General features: G+C 42.1%; 1 protein-coding gene across 1 annotated transcript in view; it reads left to right on the forward strand.

The window, feature by feature from the left end:
- Positions 1–16,690, forward strand: part of TMEM185A (transmembrane protein 185A) — a 117,081-nt gene that overhangs the window by 82,506 nt on the left and 17,885 nt on the right. The window contains exons 5-6 of the mRNA XM_085608004.1: positions 471–647; positions 9,550–9,673. Coding sequence (XP_085464130.1) covers positions 471–647; positions 9,550–9,673 — 301 coding nt within the window. The remainder of the gene's footprint in view (positions 1–470; positions 648–9,549; positions 9,674–16,690) is intronic.

Raw genomic sequence — 16,690 nt, forward strand, 5'->3', positions numbered from 1 at the left:
GGAGTCTATAAACCGCGTCAGTCCAAAAATGTGGAGTTGAACATGCAAAAAGTCGTTTGCTTGCACATTCCCTTAAAAAAATACAACAGTCGCCCTTAGAAATTTTGCCTTTGGGTAGAAAGCACATATGTTCTCCTTTTAGCAGTCTAATATCTCTATAGTCCTTTCAGATCCTATGTGCATTGTCCCCACAGATATATGTCAAAGTTTCCAGTATGCTCAGATGGCACAAAAGTAATGCAAGGAAAGCCATTTGTAACCTTCTCTGTTTAGATTGTGTCGGTGTGAGCTTGTCTTTGCCATTGATCTGTGTCATCCATAAGTAAAATCTCACTTTTGCTAATACCCAAATGGTAACCTGCAACCAATTTTACAGCGTAGTTGATTTATATCAGCAAAAATGTCACTGCCTGGGATTTTTTGCTACCTTAGAATATCTAAGTCTTACCAATTTGTAATTTTATTTTTAGGTTGTTTGTGTTCCTTTGTGGATCTTGATGTCCTTCTTGTGCCTGGTGGTGCTTTATTACATTGTCTGGTCAGTGCTTTTCCTGCGTTCCATGGATGTGATTGCTGAACAAAGGAGAACACACATAACGATGGCTATTAGCTGGATGGCAGTTGTGGTTCCTTTACTCACATTCGAAGTAAGTATTATTTTGCAAGGAAATGTAGTGTTTTTTCCTTTAAAGTAAAAATAATCAGTTGAACGTTTTGGTCAACTGCAGCGTCATTAACTTACAAACATTATTTATTTCAGTTTTATTTCTAAATGGTACCGTTTTGTATTCTTATTGCAATTTATTTTTTTAGTTTCAAGAGGTTAGACACAGTTTTTTGTGTGTAAGCTGAACCTCACTCTTGATCTGCCACTGTCTTCATCACTTCACTAATTGTGCCCTCCAGATTTCCTTGCAGCATTCCTTGATGCAACACACTGGCAATTAGTCCATCCTTCTTACCCTACTTGCACATAGTATACAATCCGTATGCTGCTGTAAGGATGAACGTGCTAGAGCTGGACATGAATTTGTGGTAGTCCTCCCCCTTCCTTGGCCTAAATACACGCAAGACTGCCGAAAGTGCTCCATGTTTTGTTGCTTCACAAGCAAAACAGTATCGGAACTGGCCAGTGTCTCTTACTCGTCTTCTAGTGAGTTACGCTTTGTTAGACAAGGAGTGATAAAGTCGAACTTCTGAACAAGAAGACTGCACACCCAAAGTTTTACTCATTCATATTTTATCTTCTCCTGGTAGGTTACAATTTTACAGTGTGCAACTCACTTTATTGGGTGCCATTACCATTGTGAGACCTTTTTCATGAGACCTGGGACAGTCCCACATTGCTAATCATTTGTGATGTAAACTAGGAAACTAATGCACTCAGACTGAACCGATCCCATTTTTCCAAAGTTAGTTTTGAATAGCAATCAAGGAGGTGGCCATAGATTTAAACGTATGATATAGACTGACAGTAAACACATACAATAAATCTATGTCTAACAAAAGCTATGTTTTATGAAACAAGCAGGTCTGCATATGGAGAGGGAAAAAGTAAAGCAGTTCCAAAACATCAGAATTCATCTTCAGAAAGCTCATATCAAAAGACATAGATCTGAGTGTTCTATTTGGATTTTTGCTTTTGTTTTGTGACCAAAAAATTATAGAAGACTCATAAACCCATACTTAAAAAGATTTTAACACATATTCAGGACCCCCCTCAATTTGACCAAAAATTGGTTTTTAAATAATTTTTAGTGTATTACATGTTCCCTTTAAATCTTAAATGGCACACAACCTCTCCCCTCTGTGTTGGAAATGGCCCTTTCTGCAGGGTTATGCCCAAACCTTTTGCCTTTTTCCTCCTATTCTGACCTTTTTGTTGGCTTTAGGACTCTGGGCACTTTACCACTGATAATCAGTGTTAAAGTGCGTGTTCTCTCACCCCTAAAACATGGTATGATTTGGTTTACACCTGTCTGACATATTTAATTTACTTGTAAGTCCCTTGGAAAGTGGTATCCCATATACCCAGGGCCTGTAAATTAAATGCTTCTAGTGGGCCTGCAGCACAGATTGTGCCACCCTCAGAAGCAGCCTTCCAAACCTGTCTCGGGCCTGCCACAGCTTACAGCCACATTGACTTGGCATTTAAAACTAGTTGCCAATCCTTAAACCTCTCTTTTACTACATATAGGTCACCCCGAGGTAGCCCTATGGGCAGGATTCTGTGTAGGTAAAAGGTAGGAAATGTGCCTTTATTATGTGGCATGTCCTTGTAGTGACAAACAACGTTTTTGTTTCTCGCTACTGTGAAGCCTACTCCTCTCATAGGCTAGTATTGGGAAGTCCCTTATATGTACTTAAGTGGTCATTCCTGATCTGAAAGGAGTAGCGTAGTCCTGTTTGGTATGTTTGGAATGGTAGTGAGAAATCTGCTTACCGGTGAAGTTGGATTTTTTTTATTACTATTTTAGAAATGCCACTTCTAGAAAGGTGGCATTTCTCTGTGCTTATAAATGTATGTGCTTTGTAGCCAGATTCCAATTCACGTTTAGGGCCTGGTGACAGGTACATTTTATGGATACTTTCCAGACAGCCATCACACATGAGGTGCTGGGTGCATCTGCATACTGATAGTATTCGTGGGCTCGTAGAGAGGGAGGTGGGCATGCGTACATTTGTATAGGCGGTGTCCTGCCCTCACACAAAGGGCTGATATACCCCTTACTGGTGTTTGGAGCCATGGCAGGGGAGAAGGGAAACTTTTTGAAACTTTACAGACCTTGCTGGAAACTTCTCCCACCTTCTAGAAGCAGGGCACCAGGGTATAAGTACAGGGCTCAGACCCTATGTTTTTTACTTCACTATGGGGCCCTCTGGGAGAGGAGAGGAGAGGAGACTCTGCCACTATAAGGAACTATGCAGCCAGAAGGGTCTGCCACATTGCCACTTGCTTTGCTCTGTTGGCCTGCTACAAGCTGATTGCTGTGTTTCCAGGAGAGACTGCCACTTTGCCATGGGCCCTGCTCTGTTGGCCTGCTGTCTGATACCTCTGCAGTGAGGGAGGAAGAGTCCTGCCCTCTACATCCTTTGTTGCACCCACAAACTCCAAGGGCTTGTTGGCTTGCCCCCTGTTGTTGAAGACTTGGAGACATCAAAGTCTCCCTGCTGTTCAGGCTGTGCACCGCCTGCAGGACAGACATTAACTGTGAGGCATCCTTGAACTCTTTACTGGGCTCCCTGACGTGGGCTCACTATCTAGCGCTGGCTGAGTTGGTCCCCAACCACATCTGCTACCAGGCGCGCTCAGCCCTGCCTTTAGGAGGATACGGCAGCACCGCAGCATACTTCCAGGTGTGTGTCGTCCTGTCTACCAGTGAGTCTGCTCAGGGTAATTACCAGAGAGTCCCTGCTCTCCGAGCGCCTTGGCATGAGCACCTCTCACCTCGTGTTAGCACCTAGTTCAGGATCAGCGCGGCACCAGTGCAATTCACTGTGGCCCCAGAGGTGGGAACCAGAACAGAGGCAGTCTGCCTGCTGTATGCTGCATCATTCCAGGTACTGTTGCAAGACTATTAGCTGCTTCTGTTGCCATCATTGTGCCCTGCTGGTGGTTGCTCCTACTGTCAATGTATGCTGTTTGCAGCGCTGTCGAAAGACACTAACGACAAACTGGCAGTTTATCTAGAGAAAATAGTCTCCATTCCGATCGTCCTACAGTGCCTCTTTCAAACCACTGCAACATTCCGTATCTGCCTCCTAGAGCCTCCTCTGCCGAATGCGGCACTAGTAACGCGCCATTTCAGGAATCGCATCACGCGTTATCACAGGAATTGCGTGATACTATAGAGCACAAAAACAAGCTCTAATTCCTAAAGAAAATTTACGTTTAGTTCCGCACAGTGGCCAATGTAGGAATATGGGCTTCCGGTCATACCTTTCTATTTAAGATTGTACACTGAAGGTCCGGATTGTCTTCCTACAGTTTATTGGTCACTTAGATTGTCTTTTTTTCAGTACTTCAGAGTGTAATTCAGTGCCACTGACCCCTAGTGGATTGCTATCTTCATATTACTGTCCAGTTATTACAAAATAGTAAGTACATTTTTTTTTCTTTCCAAGTTACTTTATACCTTGCTCTGCACTAGACTATGGCTTTAAGTGGAGCACCTAATTTAATGCCTCCTCAACCATTCGTGCCTTCTGGTGAAGTAGCTCATATCTGCTCTTGATGATGAAGAGGATTTTTCACCAGAAAAGAGTTGTCCTACACTCCTTATTTCCAATAGGGTTGAGGGTAAATAACAGTAAAAAAAATTTAAAAACACATGTTGGACTTGATGTATTTGCCAGTGCATTCAAAGATTTGGATTATGCACCTACTGTGCGCGTAGGAATAGACTGTTACAAATTTTATCCTAGGAAACAGTCTAAAAGTATAGCAGTCGAGAAATATGTTTCAGCACTTAAAATTTTTGCTTTAGCATGTCTTTTTGGCTGTTTGCATGATGAGAGACCAAATTTTTATGCACACAGCCAATTCTTCCATACAAAATGGCCTTTGGGCAAAAGGTGGGGCATCTCTCCAAGAAGTCATTGAAATTGTTAAATGAGCAGAATTAACTGGGAGGTGTGCCAAATCTGTTTTAGCGGATGGCAGAAAATCTCCAGAGAAACCAGTCATTAAGGAGATGGTAAATTAAATAAAATCTGGCCAGAATACCAACTCCTTGCGCTCGGGGAAAGCATAAACCTCCTCAAGGATAAGAGTCATATTCTGGCAACGATTTAAGATTCTGCAGATGTGAGATGTTAGGACATTTGCCCAGTGAAAAAAGTGCATAGCTCTCAATCAACGCTGTTCTGCTTGTGGAATTGTTGGTCATTTTCATAAGTTCTGAAGAAAGTAGATCAAGAAAAATACACCCATCAAACTACTAGAAGAAGATTCTGAATCAGACTCGCAGGATACAGATGCAGAGGACACCAATATGTGTCTTTTGAGTGTAGACTCAGACTCAGTAGTTTTAGGAGTGCATAGTGATAGGAAACAACCTAAATGTGAAATTAGCATTGGGGGTGTATTGCTTACAATTACTGCTGATTCTGGATCTCTATACACTATAATAAGTCAGTCCGTATGGAATGAGAAATGTAAAGCGATGTTGGGTGAGAACTTGGAGTCCCCTGATATATCTTCTAAAAGTTTCACGTGTGAAACTATTTCTTTATTGGGGCACAGGAATTTAGTTTTCCAATTTAAAAAACATACTGTGGAATGCAAATTATGTTTCCATATCGGGTCCCTCCGTTTTGTGGTGGCAAGATCAGGGAGATCTAGGGATCATATTGGATCCAAATAGTCCTGATCCAGTACTGGTAGTACATAATGAATATAATGGAGATAATGAAATTCCAAAGGAGTTCCCTGAAGTCTTCTCTAATTGTGTTGGGGAACTCGAGGCTTTCCTACATAGGATCATTCTCAAGGAGAATGCTGTGCGTTGCATTCATAAAGCGAGAAACATACCCATGACCATCAGAGAAGTGGTTTCCAAAGAAATTGACATATTACTAAAGGCAGGGATTATACAGCCAGTAGAATCCTCTTATTGAATTGCCCCCTTAGTGGTCACGAGACGCGCCAACGGCAAACCTAGGCTTTGCATAGATCTGAGAGATTTGAATAAAAATATTCTGGTTTACTCATTTCTGCCTCCCAGGATCAATTAAATGCTTTCTATTACCAAAGGTGCCCAGTGGTTCATGACCATTGATCTCGCATCACCCTACCGCCAGGTGCCCTTACATCCTGAAAGTCGAAGGGTAACAGCCTTTTATACCTTTCAAATGCTTTCAGTTAGTGAAGGTACCATTTGGATTAGCATCTGCTATGTTTCAACGGCTGATGTTTAAGATCTTTTAGAAGAAGAAAAAAATATTCTTTTCCAAGCAGAAATTCTAGTCATGGGCAAGACGAAAGAGGTGCATGACGCAAATCTTAGGACGGTGTCAGGTTAATTACCTGGAAAAGGTCTAACTGCACAATTTGCCGAATGTAAATTTGCGAGTAACTCTGTAACATATTTAGGACATGAAATTAGTGGAAGGGTATTAGAACCAAAAGCATCTCTAATGCCACTGGTCTTTCTAGTAAGGATGAAATTGGCGTTTTCTTTGGATTAGCTGAATTGTATGCAAAATGTCATGCATTTCTCAAGCAAAACCTTTCCTTTGAGACAGCTACTTAGTCAAATGTGGGTTTACATTGTCTGAAGAATTTCAGGTTGTATTTTAGTTGACAAAGGATGACATTTGTAGTGCCCCTGCACTTCACGGTTTCAAACCAGCTTTAAAAAGCGTTGTGACCATGAATGCCAGCTGCAGAGGTTTAGGGGCAGTCCTTACTCCGATTGACGGTAATAGTAACAAGTTGGTCATTGCTTTTGCTTTGCATGCGATTATCCCAACGGAAGAGAGGTACTGTGTAATTGAGAAAGAGGACCTTTGGGGTTTGGAGCACTACATAGTGTTTATTTGCGAATTTTCATTTTACTTTGAGAAGTGATCACAAACCATTAACAAAAGTACTGACTACCAAAGGTTTTTTGAAGACTTCTCCTAGGTTGGCACGTATGTCCATAAAATTGTTAGACTATAACTATGATGTATGCTGTGTTCCAGGGGTCAAGAATAGGATTGCAGATTTTCGAAGTAGGTTGCCATTTCCCTTGAAAACCAAACTGGAAGAAGAGTTCGAAGAAGTGTCGCAGAAATCATTGACTGCATGCATGAACGTGAGTGGGTTGAGGTGACTGAAAAAGGTGATATGTTACAGAAATTAATAGTTTGCATTCTCGATGGATGGCCTATCAAGGACAGTGAAGACAGTTTGCATGCTTATTAGTAATTCATCTTGTATTGGTGGCCTGGTATAGAGCTACATATAGAAAAGAAGGATGAGGCGTTGTGTGTTGTGCAACAATTCAGAGAAAACCCTCCTCACAATGAAACCGCCTCTTTGACTGTAAAATGCCCAGCAATGTCTTGAGAGAGGTTGAGGTTAAACATTTTGGGGCCACTACAGGTTGGTTCCTAGTCTAAGTATATAATTGTGTTGATTGGTCATTTTGCAAATTGGGCGGAGATTGAAGTGGTTAACAAGGTTTATGCCCAAACAGTTGTTTGATTTTTAGATAACTTGTTTGAACAGAATTGGGTCCATTATCAGTTAAAACTACTTTAGTTAACCCTTTTCTTTAAGAGGTATTCAAGGAGTTTTTAAGAAGAAATGGTGTATTGCACAAGACCACATCTGTTTATCACCCAGTGGGTAATGGAGACATTGAGCGCTTCAACATGGTGATCAAGAATACTATACAATTAGCTAAGGAAGCTAAAAGTTGTTGGATACAGAATGTGTGGAGAACCGTGTGGTTGTACAGAGTACACCATGCTCTACTGTTGTCAGTCCTTTTGAAGTAATGAGGAATAGGACTCCATATAGGAAGGACAATGTGGGAAGGATGAAGTGTTCCAAAAAGAGTGAGTGGACCTCCTTAGTAATCAAGGAACGGTTGTGTAAGGCATAGGATAAAAGCAAAACTTGGTATTATGAGAACAAATGTAAGGACAACGGGAATCAGGTTGGAGATTGGGTGAGAGTTAAAAGGCCTGGTACTTATGGAAAAGGTGTAGGAAAATCCTTACAGCTTTTGCGTGTGCATACTGTGCATTTCTGTTTTGTTGAGTGATGGAAAGGAGTGGCACGTGAGGCGTATTTCCCTATATAAAGGAGAAATTAACATACCAATTTGGGTTCCACTGTTGTGGATACCAAGAGTTCTAATTGGTTATTGTGTGTTAGCAGTTGTAGGGTGTTGAGTCAAGATGGAGTAGACGAAAATTAGAAATGGTGTTGAAAGTTTGCAACAAGTGGATGAGCATGGTGATGACCAACCAGAGATGGAGCAATCACCTTATACTTCTAAAGTAGGAGACAGGCAATCACCTTCTACTTCTAAAGTAGGTGAAGATGCAAGATTCATAGGTTGTACCAACCGGAGATGAAACAACTGCCTTCTACCTACCAAAGTAGGTGATGAGGCAAGAATGATAAGATTGTGTCGAAATATAATTAGAACAAAGAAATTACAGGGATTTTGTTAGAAATTCTGTATTGTTTCTTACAGGTTTTGTTGTTTTGTCACATATATATTTTCATGTCTTTTCATTAGGGGAAAGATGTGTTGTATATTGAATTGTATTATTATGGGCTTATTTTGATGTATTAACCTTATTCCTTTATTGTCCCTTTAGAGTTTCCTTAGTGATATGGAATTTAAATATTAGAACTGTATGATGTAGTATAGAATGTGGACGTCTGTTCTAACCAAAGCTGCGAAGGAGACTGGACCAGCTGGATGTATGGTATGCTGCTTCTTCGCTGTGGTCAATTTATGCAATAAAGTTCTTTGCTTTTACATTTCGTGTGGACCGCTGTACTACAGTATTTGATATAATACTGGTGATTTTTTTTTGACGCGGTGACTCGTGTGAGGTTCATAATTGCTGCATTTAATGCTCTGAGGGTCTAGTGAAGGGGTCTTTAAACTGAGGAGGGAGCCCATGGTGGCCTCAAGTGATCCCAGGGATTTCACCAGGCTCTGGCCTAAAAAACACATTATGCAGATAACAGTGCTTTGTTTTAAGTGGAAAAAATTAGCGGCAGTAAGCCTCTCTGTAAAGGGCCATCACTAACATCTTTAAGCCATTGATATCCTAGCTGCGAGTATTTGTCAAAACGGAAGGGAGTCCAAATATTCTTCCAAGCCCTCACCCCCATTTTTTAATAATCACACTGTGGATACTTTTCGGTTAGTAAGTCTTACCTTACCAGAATAGTATGTTTGGCAATCATGTATTTGAATGTATTTAAAATGGTAACAGAACTGAACTGCAATGTTTAAATATGTGTAGACCTATTTAAACACTTCTAATTTAATATAATAATTGTGAAGAGATCTGAGGGGGGCTCCGATTTCCCCCGCCCCCCAAAATGGGGATGCTGCATTAACAAGTTTGAAGACCACTGGTCTAGTGTATGCCGTGTTAAATCTTGCACTGCTAAGGAGAACGAGTATTACTTCGGCATCTGCATAATATGTACAGTAATTATGATTCATGTTATTTTGGTCAATGTTTTATATACAATATTTGATATATTTTTGTATAATTCTGTGTGTGGTCTCTTTTGTGGTGTATGTATTGTATTACTGGTGTGAGTGTGCTGCACAAACACTTTACACACTGCCTGTGATAAGCGCCAAGCTACCAGGGTATGAGCACAGGCCATCTTTGGTGTGCAACTTACTTGCCCTGACTAGAGTGATGGGTTCTGCCTGGCTTAGGTGCATACCCCAGCCAACCCTAAACTCAATTTCTAACACTCAGCTTGCAGGAATTTTTAATATTTGTCTTCCTTTAATGACTATTTTCACCATAAGATAGTCTGAAAGTAATTGGGTTCAATTTCTCTTTATTTAGATTCTGCTTGTTCACCGATTGGATGACCATAATTTATTCTCATATATTCCAATATTTGTACCTCTTTGGCTCTCATTAATAACCTTAATGGCAACAACGTTTGGACAGAAAGGAGGAAATCACTGTAAGTATTAATGGTGTTTCAACATGAAAGAGTCCAGGGAGACATAATTAATGTTTATCTTACTTATGCTTCAGCACATTTAATGTACTTCATGATGACCTTGCTGCTCTAAGGTGGGCTTTGGTGTCTCGTATTGCAAAACTGTGATCTTGCACTTAAAAATATATCACCAATTCTTTCTAGTTTCATGTCAGTGATGTTGCATTAAATCACTGGGAAGGACAAACAATAACTAAACAGTTTATCTGTGGCTTGTACAATATATATTGAAAATACAGCCTGTTGGTTGGAATTTTAGTGAAACATCTAAGGATGTTTCTGAAAGAAAATAATTTATGGCAGGGATAATGCTTTAGTGTGACAAACCAGGATCTCCTGTAGCTCATTTACGAGCTAGGTGTGCTATCTTTGCATCACGGGCAGTGCGTCGGGCGTAGTTGCATTGTAGGCAGTGCATTGGGGGCCGTTACCTTGTACGCAGGTTTTACCACATTTATATCAAGCCATGAGTATGAGTAATTTAAACATATATATGGGTGTAAATATATACTTTAGTAGTACATAAATATACTTATGTATATGTGTTTATATAAATGGTCATGTACACATACACACATGTAAATATATAAGGGAACATAGAGCAAATATTGGATACATTTAAAGTAATTTACATTAAAGAATGCAAATATTAACATTTACAATACAGTAATTATAAATATATAATAACAATAGTTACGGAAACATTTAAGTGTAGTTAAAGTATTCAAAAAGTAAAAAAAAGTAAAAAAAAAAAGTACGAACTTGGGAAAAAAGTGTGTGTGTGTATTACTGAGGCAGTGATAGTGCCTTGCAGGTATGCTTCGGTCAGTGTTTCAGGGAAAAGAAAAAAAGGCATTTTTTTTCCCTATTTTCTCAATAACGAATCTGTATAAAACTTTTCAACAAAAAGTACATCCACTTTAGGTTCTTCACGACAAGTTCCGTGTAGATCTACCAAGCGATGGCCTAACAGTAAGGGGCTTATCAAAAGCATCCCAAAAGCCCTTTAACTGATTTTTTTTTTCTTCCTCAAACTAGATAAAGGTAAATAAACAGAATTGTACCAAATTTGGCTTGTTAAAGGGACTTTATTGAAGGTCTTTGCTTGGTTTGATGTAAATCCGGTGAAGTTTTCAAGAAATTATCGTATAAAAAGTTTCCCGGTCTGGGCATGAACTGGTTTAAAGCTCATTTACACTCCAAATTTGCCAAACAATGGAAGATTTATGAATACAGTTCAGAAATGAAGGATACACCATTGGAATCGGGATCCTTTTCTCCTATCATGCATAGTGGATTCACGAATCTGACTGCAAATTTTCAAAACCAACTCCCTCGAACTAGCTGACCTTCACAGAAAAATTTCTGTTTTAGCATCATTACCCCAAATGGGGCATTGAGCACCGTGTTGGAAAAAGAAAAATAGCCCCAAATAAATATTATAAAAATTACTTCCCATTCGCAGATCCTGTGATGGATTTGAGAATCTTACATATTCGTTGGGTCTGCGAGTCAGAGGGAGGGTCCAGGATTTGCAAATCCATCATAGGATTTGTGAATACTGTTTAAGGAAAAAGAAAAAAACAAGCCTTAGCAATGCCAATAGGTCTCGCCAGTCGAAGAGCTACAGATGTTTGCAATGTTCAAGCATTTGTGTATATTAATAAAAACCAGCCCAGAGCCGTACAAAAATGCATCATCATTGTCAACACCTATAGCTCTTGTGTTGCCGATACCTACTGGTTTTGCCAATGCTTGTTGTTTTACTGATGTTTTGAAACTTAGCGATAGGACAGTAGCAGTTGTACTGGATTGGAGGAATGTTTTTCAACTTTATATGTGCAACCAACAAAGGACCTAGATCCTCAAAAGGTTGTTTGTTATTGACTGCCTGTCGCTCCTGTCCTTATAGCTGCCTTCACTCAAAGCAGGATGCCGTCGAGGTGGCTACAACAAAACAATAGGCTTTTTTTTTTTGCCAAATAAAACCCTTAATCACAAGGACTGGCCAAAAATGTAAAGAACGGCGAGCAGAATGGAAACCAGTGTTGTTTAGAATATGCGCACTTGGCATGTTGCCTGACCCTAACGTTGCAGCTGTATTTACACATGTTCAGTGCATAGGGTGCTTCTACTGAACCTTGGCCAGTGGGGGAATATAGTGGGTGAATGATGTCCCAGGAGTGGGAGGTAAGGACAGCACTGGGAGCGGTAAAAGGGCCACCGCTCAGTGTGTGCTCATACCTCTGACACTCCCCGAACAAAGCAGGAAGGAGGAAGCTTAATAAGAGGGGGGAAGCAGAACCTCTGATACAGGCTTCCCTGCTCTCAGATGTGGCAGCTCTGGGAGTGATGCAGCTGTTTCTGTGCTGGGAGGCCAGTCTGGGAGATGAGACATGCTCTGCCTGTCTGAGAACGGGGTGGTAAACGTAGAACCAACACACAGCCTCCACTGGCTTTATCCCAGTGCTTTTGGAATTGGTCTTGGAGGCAGTGCCAATATTCACACTGGTAGTACGGCTGCTTGGGGTGCAAAATAAAGGAGTCGTGTGGCAGTGCCCCCGATGAGGTGCCCGCACCACAGGAACACACATGTATGATGCATTGTCAGTTGAGGGGGCAACCCTTCAGATGCCAGGGAAATATGCGTTGTATTAGGAGGAGGCGGATTCTTGCTGGAAAGAGCCGGCTAGAGGTGCTTGCTCTGAGCGGGGCAGGGCAGGTTAGGCACAGCAGACTTCAAGGGAGAGAGTTATTTGAGCAGACACTGAGCGCCCATTTTGTAAAGAACTGTAATATACTGCCCAAAACAAGCAACCTTGGGATCTGTTTGAACCCTCCACTCATCTATGATAACAGAGAGGGGGGGAGGGAAACGTGCAGGTTTGCCAAAGTGTTGCCACTGAGAACAGTGCGAGTAAAAAGAAAAAGAAACAGGAGCTCTTGTGAAAAGCTCTCTTAAAGTTATAAAGTAGTCCCAAAACAATGCCCTTAAATGTCTGCTGCGTATGTTTGACTAGTTGGTCGCTGCTCTCGGGGAGAGATAAACCCTGGAAGAGCCATGATATATGCATGCTGTGGACAAAAGGGAGAACGAATAATAGAGGGACGATGGAGCCAGGAAATCAAAAGCCTATGGGTGAACTAAAGCCCACAAAGTAGATACAACACATATGTTCGAGACAGAGCATGCACCCTGTCTAGAGCCTCTAACTAAAAATGAGGGGGGGGGGTGGTATTCAGTTATTCAGATCAGGTCCTACGTGGACATTGACCACTTGCAATGGGTTGGGAGAAGGACCTGGATGCAGTCCAGTCCCTGCTACTCGCAGTGTGTACAGCTGAATGCCTAGCGCAGGGGTCGTTTGTCTGTGGCCTGATGGGCCCCTGCTGCCTTCTGCAAAAGTCATTCAGCTGCAGGGGTTGGCTGTACACTGTAAGTTGGACTCATGGCCTGGCCCCCTACGACTAGAAGCAGCTGTACTTGGTCAAACTCCTTGTGCAGAGGGGTCTGACCTTCTTCGGAGGTTTGTGCATGGGTCGGACCGAAGGCCTAGTGTTGCCGCCCACCCTCCATGGGCTGTGGAGGTTGACCACCCCCAGTGGGTTGGCTGCAGGCTGGACCCTGTGGCCAAACTGCACTGTTCATGGCTAAAAAACCCATGCCCATTGGGGGCTGGGTGCTAATGGTTCCTTGGTTGGTGGCAGGGAACTGTTGCATGTGGTAGGTGTTGAAAAAACAATCACTGGGAAAAAACTGTCTGTGAAATTATGGTTACCTTTGTTTATGACACGTTTTAAATAAATATCTTAGAAATCCACGTAAATCACAGTTAAATGGCAGATATGGTTGTAAATTGAAACAAAAAAAACTCTGAAATTTGGAAGTTATGGTAAAAATACAATTCTTAACTCTCAGCCGTGCAAACCATAACTTGCACACCAATTGCTGTGCTTATGACCTCACAATGTTTATGCCAGTAAATAGCACCTAATAGGAAAATGTAATTAAACAGCAACACATGAATTGTACAATTTTGACGTAATATGATCTGTAAGATTTACAATATTTGTAATTTCTTCCCTTTCAGTGTGTGGTCATGTATGTTGCATTTGATGTGCAACCTATGGTTTGCATGTTTGTGTGTATTGTATGTGAAAAAGCATTCCCACTCAACCCTGTCAAAAGGCGTTGAGAGAGGGCTGTAGTTTCTTTAGGAGGCGTCTTTGCTTAGCTATAGCAAATGTGATGGTGTTCTAGGGCAGATGTACAAGATGAGTGATGATCTTCTTTAGCTTGTTGGCCAGAATTTCTGCGAGTCATTTTAAATCTTCTTTGATAAGCAAAATCATCCAATCAATCCTAATGAAATGGGTCTTTCCAAGGCTGTGGGAGCATTGATATCATGGCCTTGTTAGACAAGCTCAATGGATCGGGTAGTATCGGTATTAATATGTTTTATACAGGGGGTCTCCTGACTGTGGTGTAACTATTTTGCATTAGAAGATTCATTGTATAGTAAGTCAGCGATGGTGGAGGTGTTCTGCATAGAGATTTTCTCACTTAGGAGAGCCACACCCTCCTGCTTCAGAAGCGGAAAAACAAGGCAAGACAGGAGTGTGTGCGCTTTACCCCCAAGAGGGAATGGATCTTTGGATTTGCATAATTACTGAAAGTATAATCACACATGCTGACTATGGGCTGAGTTTCCATATACTCAGCTTTGCTTTTTTTCCCCCATAAGGCAAGGATAGGGTTTGGTCTTCCTGCTGCTTACTTTGGGCAGGCAGAAGTCTCCCAGCTTTCTTCCTATGTACATAGTGATGCCAATTCAGTCTAGTAATGGCATTTTTGTCCCTAGAGGTAAAGAGTGACTTTTGTGCATTCTTATGTCTGACTCAGTTCTTTGTGGCATTTATTATGTTTAGTCTATTGGGTGTCAAGCCTAAACTTCTCTAAATTGCTCTTCCTTTTTGAAATAGTAGAATCCACATCATTCCCCGCATCAACGTCTTGCATGCCACCTATAGCAATAGTACAGAGAACACTGAACTCCGATTTTCTGTCAGATACATCCATATGTGGCCCTGCAACCCTAATTTGTCTTCAGGCGGTTTATTTTTGGAACATTCATCTACCACAGATTGTGCATTAAAGAACCAAGGCCATACAAAATAGCCAGAGAGGGAGCCAAGTGGCCAGAGAGGGCATTTGCCAATGTTTTACAGCTTGACACAGCGAAGAGCATAGGTTTCAAGGTAAGAAATTGATTACTTCTTCAAACGATGCAGTAGATGCTTGAGCGGAAGGAATACATTTGTGGCATGTGTAGCTGCAGATACGCATGCTGTGCATACACCTGCCATCTAGTGTTGGGCTTTGGATGTGTACAAGTTGTTTTTCTTCAAAGAAGTCTTCTTGAGTCACTGAGCATAGTGGCTCCACCTATTGCTGGTACTGCCCATGGGCATCAGCTCTATTTTTAGATTGTTTTCTTTCTGCTGTCTCGTTCAGGCATGTGCTGCGATGATCTCTTGAAGCCTTCTCTGTCCCTGTCCCTACTTCTATAGGTTTATCGTCATGTTTCCCTTTCTCGCATTGACTCGACGAGTGCGTACGGGTCCAGTCAGCGATTGGGAAGACTTCAACACCCTGGTAAGGGCCTGGCCCTTAAGGTAATTTTCTACTCTTCCACGCATACTTTGGACACCACATCCAGCCTTGGCTCCACGTCGAAGAACATCCTGAAGCAGTCAATCGGCGCCGACCACCCTACCATGTCTACAGCTTCCTCTAAGCAGCCCTTGGAGTCAAAGCCTTAGGCATCCAAGGCCCTTTCAGCGTTTGCAACGTACATGCTGGCACCGAAACACTCAACGTCGAGACCTGCCCCCTCTGCTGGCTCTGTAAAACCCAAGAGGAACACGAGGCCTGTCCATGTCACATTATGATCCACCCACACATTGGACGGATCCTCGCTCAGCCAGCGACCAAGGATGGCTCCAAACGAAAGCTCAACTTCGAGGAAACTCATGACCTGCCGCCATAGATCAGGAGGAGACACAAGGTAATCTGTCTTCCACCATTGCCTCGTCCTCCTACACCCTGTCGTCCTCCTTATTCACCTTCCCCCTCTCCCTCCGCCTGCTGAACCACTACCCAACTCTCCTCAGGGGTCACCACACTTAAGGTTTTGAGGTATAACACACGGGACCCTTATGACCTGCAACCTTAGGATAATCCTTGGAATGACTACAACGTAGATCATCCAGCTGACGCGGACCCTGGCGTCTATCCTGTCTGCCCCACCTAATGAAACTACCTTGTATCATGAGGTCCACATCAGAGCGGCCTCTTTCCACAAGGTAGAGCTGCATAAAGATACCATTGAGGAGGATTTCCTGATGAAACCCTGTCATCCTCACATTGTGCCATGCAATACCTTCCAGTTTTAAATGGGATACTCAAACCGACTCCTAATATTTTCATGGAGCCAGTTCAAGCCTGGCTGGTCACCTGTTGGTGGACAAAAAATACAAGGTGTCACCTTCAGATCTAGCCTACATTAGAGGCCTACTCCTAACTGACTCTTTATGTAGTCCTCACACCTGCAAACATTCCAATGCTCAGAGCACCTGTGACGCACCGCCACCAGACACGGAAAGTAAGAAGATTGGTGCGGCTGGCAAACATGTCGCTGCTCAATCTGCCAGGCACTTGTGCATTGCTAATTAAATCGACTTACTTTCCAGATATGACAGAGCACATTGGGATGACTTGGAGGAGCTCTTTCAAAATCTCACTGAGGAGCACCGCAAAAGAGGTCAAGATTTGGTGTCTGAAGGTAAACTAATTTCAAAAGTTACTATATGCTATCCTCTTGATGCTGCCAACACTGCAGCATGTGGCCTTAATTTTAACTTCCTAATCCATAGGCACGCCTGGTTTCGTATCTCTGGCTTCAAGCCAGACGTCCA

The sequence above is a fragment of the Triturus cristatus genome, chromosome 5_2 (genome assembly GCF_964204655.1).
Source record: "Triturus cristatus chromosome 5_2, aTriCri1.1, whole genome shotgun sequence".
Lineage (NCBI taxonomy): Eukaryota > Metazoa > Chordata > Amphibia > Caudata > Salamandridae > Triturus > Triturus cristatus.